A 4,639-nucleotide genomic window follows, 5' to 3' on the forward strand; every position below is an offset into this window, starting at 1 on the left:
AAAAAAACCAAAAAAAAAAAAAAAAAAGATTGTGTGGTTGGGCCGAGCCCGTGGCGCACTTGGGAGTGTGGTGCTGGGAGTGCAGCAGCGCTCCCACCACGGGTTCGGATCCTATATAGGGATGGCCAGTGCGCTCACTGGCTGAGCACGGTGCAGCTGGTCTCAAAAAGGACCAAAAAAAAAAAAAGATTGTGTGGCTAAGCATTTGTCAGAACTGTACCAAAAGAGGACACGTTATTTATATAAATTGTATCTCAGTCAACCTGACTTAAGGAGAGAGAAGAAGCTTTCCCCCACCCCTTGTGTTGAAGTCATACTAGAGAAAAAGCGTGGTCAGGTGATGTAAATACCCATCTTCAGGTGTAAGGACATAGACTGAGACCTGATCTTCACTTCATTTTACCTGTCAGTAGCTGAACAAGTAGTTGGAACTCGGGTCTTTCCTTAGACATACCACGCTCCTGGGCACCAGTGGACCACATCAGGCTGCCACCTACTGCATGCCCTCAAAGCACACCACAGCCTCTCTGTGTCGAAGAGATGGGGGGATAGTTTGTTGTTAAACTATAGAAAAAATCGGGGCCGGCCCGGTGGCACACTGCTACAGTGCGCCGCTTGGGAGCGCGGCGGCACTCCCGCCGAGGGTTCGGATCCCACATACAGACCAGCCGCTCACTGGCTGAGCGAGGTGCGGACGCGACAACAAGGGTTGCGATCCGTTGCCGGTCCGGTGCGGGCACGACACTGAGGGTTGCGATCCGTTGCCGGTCACGAAAAAAGACAAAAAGGAAAAAAAAAAAACAATAGAAAAAATAATAAAAGTGTCGAGGTGAAAAGCAAGCAACAGGCAGACTTGTCCTCACTTCTTGCAAGCAGAGCGTGCTGTGCGTAGCGGGTGGAGACGGAGCTGGGTGTCAAAGACCTGAGCATCGACATGGAGGAGCCTTCCCTGTGGGTCCTCCCTGCCCTTGCCTTTGCCCAGGTCTTTTTCAGTCTTGACAGTCATGGACCTGTACTGAACGTTATCCCATGCACCTTGACCCTTTTTAAATCTAGAAGGATTAAAGGTAAGACTCAGCCTTAGGACTCACAAATTCACTGTATGAGGATTCACCACATGGGAAGGCACCAAATCGCTGCCCTCCCGCAAGCCCTCTGCCACCCCTCTGGTCTTCCTTCTCAGCCTTAGGACTCACAAATTCACTGTATGAGGATTCACCGCATGGGAAGGCACCAAATCGCTGCCCTCCCGCAAGCCCTCTGCCACCCCTCTGGTCTTCCTTGTTCCTGAGCCCACGTTCTTGTTCGTGGCAGGAAAGGTGTTGGGCTTCATCAGCTTTCCGCTGACGTGTCTCTGTGGGAGGCTTCAGCATTGTAATTGGTTTCTGTCTGAGCAGAAGCTGAGAGGTGTTAGAAATCGTGGCGTGTCATGATCCTGATCATGGAACACTATGACCAACACCCATGTCTCCGGGGCCTGTCGAGAGGGGCTCGGCAGGGCTGGGTCTGGGCCCTCGTTCACGTGTGTTCACCCTGCGGAGAGTGGGTCAGAGGAGAAGATGGGACGGATGATGAGACTGCACTGAAGGGCAATAGTCTGTCGACAGTTCTGTGGTCCCTCAGCCCTGGGCAGCACTGCTGTCTGCTGCCTTCTCATGTGTCCCTGCCATCCCCTCGTCTCTCTCCACCATCTCCCCCACCCCTGTCCGTGTTCATCCTGTGAACTTAGTGGTCGCACCTGCTGGTCCCCGGGACAGATGCTTGGGTGGCTCCAGAACTGTGTTTCAGTTCCAGTTCTGACAGCTTCTCACAGGGCCTCAGCAGGGCCTGTACAAGAGGGCTCCCCACGGTCATCACGCTCTGTCCTTGAATTTGACAGAAGGGAAGGGGTGACTCCCTCCCAGACAGAGTTCCTGGGCCTAGAGACCGTTCCCGCAGGGCTGTCCAACAGCTCCAGCATGTGACAGTGTGCCTGAGACCCCCGTTGTCACTGCCACCTGGGTGCCCGTGTGCCCTGCTCCTCCCCAGCACCTTGTCCTCACAGTCATCGTCATCGTCATCTTTGGAGCTGAGGCACAGAAGCCTCCCCAGTCCACCCTCACACGTGGATTCTGTGCCAGGAGCTCAGGCCCAGCTACGGAGAGTGCTGATCCGCGAACCTGGAATCCCTTCCCATCAGGTCCCCTCCCTCCCTGCTCAAAAGTGCCTTTAGACTTCTTCCTTTTATTTATTCCCAGAGAAACCCGAGTTTCATTAAAGTGCAATATCTCTGTTCCTGCACAGGCTTTGAGTCTCTTTATCTGGGTTGTTTTTCCCCCATATTATTGCTCTACATTATTGGCCATTTGTCATGTATTTTCTAATGAGCTCTGGATTGTCATAGAACGAAACCAGTTGTTAGGAATCCACGATCCATCCCACTGGCTGCCGTGGGTCATTTCTAAACCAATAAATGTTCTGAAAGGTGCTTGACCCCTCTTCTTATTGTTGTTTCGGGTATGGATGTCCCTTTTTTATTTTTTTCCCCCTGTTTTTATTAGTGTTTTGTTGGGTGTAGTTTTTGTGATTTTTTAGATGGAAAAGAAAGGACATAGCAATAGAATGTTAGGAAACAAACCTGCAGGCCGTCTCTGAGAGCAGGCCCCGGAAGCAGGGTGGGGTGTGGTTGGTTTTGTTTGTGACTGATGATAACACAGAACGTTCAGGGAGGAGACATGAGAACTGTTCTGTAAAAATTCTGTACTTGTAGAAATGGTCTCATTTCTCAGCCCCACGTGCTCCTGAGAATGTGAGCGTCACTGTATTTGGTGTTCGCTAGCCGTACAGTTTTTGTATCAGAGAAAGCAATTTTTAAAATAACCAATGTGGGCTGGCTTTGCCCTTTGTGTTGGCTGACTCCAAGGCTAGTTGTGGTAAGCTCTCCCGTCTCAACTCTCAGCCAAGAGCCGTAGAGTTTCTGTCTTGTTTATTTCATTTCTCTTAGATTTGGGGACTTGATAACTCTTAGTTTCCTAGCAGGAAATCAGAGTCAGCCATATTTACTCGGTTTACTTGTATGATTAAGGGATTCCCTTTGTATTACACACACAAACGATCATCCTTCTGAATAAGGTTGATTAAATCCTAGTTTATTATTTCCCCTTAGACATTGGTTTTGCACACACACCCCCCACATGTTCATGCATACGTGCACACACTCACACTCACTGGCCACGGAGCGAGGACCTTTGCTGAAGGAGTAGAGGACAGTTTGTCTGCTGTCTGCGTATTTCACATGGACATAAACCTAGTCTTTCTGAAGTTGTGTCTGATTAGGGAAAGGCACCAGTGTTCTCACCAGTTAGTTTGAGCCTAACCAGGTTTGCAGCCCAGAACTCTCCTAACTCTCCCTCCCGTTCGGTGGAGCCCAGCGGCCACTGCCACCCTCTCCGGCAGGTGAGACCTTGTGGCCGCAGCAGTTCTGGGGGTCCCGCCTGGCCCCTCACATGGGGCCTCTTGTTATTCTCTTTGAATAACAAAGTCTTCGAACTAGACACCCCAATTCCCTTTGGCATTCAAGAGAGAATAAAGGCAGAAGTCTCTCTGAGTGCACCCCATCTTCTGTGATTTTGTATTTTCAGTGTTTGAAGTTGCAAATTTAGTGTCTGCCCCCTGCTGCTCACTGTCAGACACAGCTGTGGCCTTAGCCTTCCGCACTGGCCCCAAAGACTGGCCAGCACTTGGCCTTTGGGGTCTGGGAGGTGTTTCCCAAGTCTCTGCCCCCAACACACACACCTGTCAGCCTTACTTACAGGCTGTTTGGTCGAGGGCCTCAGAACCCCTAAACCCGGTGGGCCCGCAAGTGAAGAGCACCTCTGCCAGCTCAGGGAGGGAGCCCCGCAGGTGCCGAATCGCACGCCGTGGGCTATGAACTCTGCCCTGTGCCTGCCAGGAGGGTGCTGGGCGTGCTGGCAAGACAGGACCACGCGAGGTCTCCAGCACGTGAGGAAGGGGAGCCTGTACCTGGAAAACTATGTCTTAAATGCTGAACTTAACTGGATATTTTCTCTTTTTGAAGATCCCAGCGCTGGGCGTGCTGGCAAGACAGGACCACGCGAGGTCTCCAGCACGTGAGGAAGGGGAGCCTGTATCTGGAAAACTATGTCTTAAATGCTGAACTTAACTGGATATTTTCTCTTTTTGAAGATCCCAGAAGAGCATGACTCGGAGAGTCAGATCCGCAAGGAGCGGGAATGGCGGTTCCTGCGGAACGCCCGCGTCAGAAGGCAGGCACAGCAGGTCATTCAGAAGGGTAAGGCATGTCTGCGGCCTTGTCCAGCCCAGCCACCAATCCCAGGACAGAGCTGGCTGCCTCCTTGCAAATAAGGAGATGAGGCTGGTGGAGACGAGGCTGTTCCTCGAGGCCATGCAGCCCAGAGTGGGAAGCCAGGGGGGGCAGGCATGGGGGGCGGGGGGAGGGCCGCAGGGCTGGCTCTGCACTCGAGGGTGATCAGCAAAGGTGAGCTCCCTACTGATGAGGGAAGCACAGCCTTTGCATTTTAACATTTGCAGAAGGAAAGGCGCAAGCCCTTCCCAGGCCCTGGGGAGTCCACGTCTCACTCACCTGATGGGGGTGTCCCTGTGGTGCTGTCTCACAGAC

At 52.2% G+C, this 4,639-nt stretch overlaps 1 protein-coding gene across 1 annotated transcript in view; it reads left to right on the top strand.

Moving 5' to 3' along the window:
• The window catches only part of RPTOR (regulatory associated protein of MTOR, complex 1), a 181,098-nt gene that overhangs the window by 140,868 nt on the left and 35,591 nt on the right, over positions 1–4,639 (top strand). The window contains exon 14 of the mRNA XM_008577068.1: positions 4,186–4,291. Coding sequence (XP_008575290.1) covers positions 4,186–4,291 — 106 coding nt within the window. The remainder of the gene's footprint in view (positions 1–4,185; positions 4,292–4,639) is intronic.

The sequence above is a fragment of the Galeopterus variegatus genome, unplaced genomic scaffold, assembly GCF_000696425.1.
Source record: "Galeopterus variegatus unplaced genomic scaffold, G_variegatus-3.0.2 Scaffold1445, whole genome shotgun sequence".
NCBI classification, from domain to species: Eukaryota; Metazoa; Chordata; class Mammalia; order Dermoptera; family Cynocephalidae; genus Galeopterus; species Galeopterus variegatus.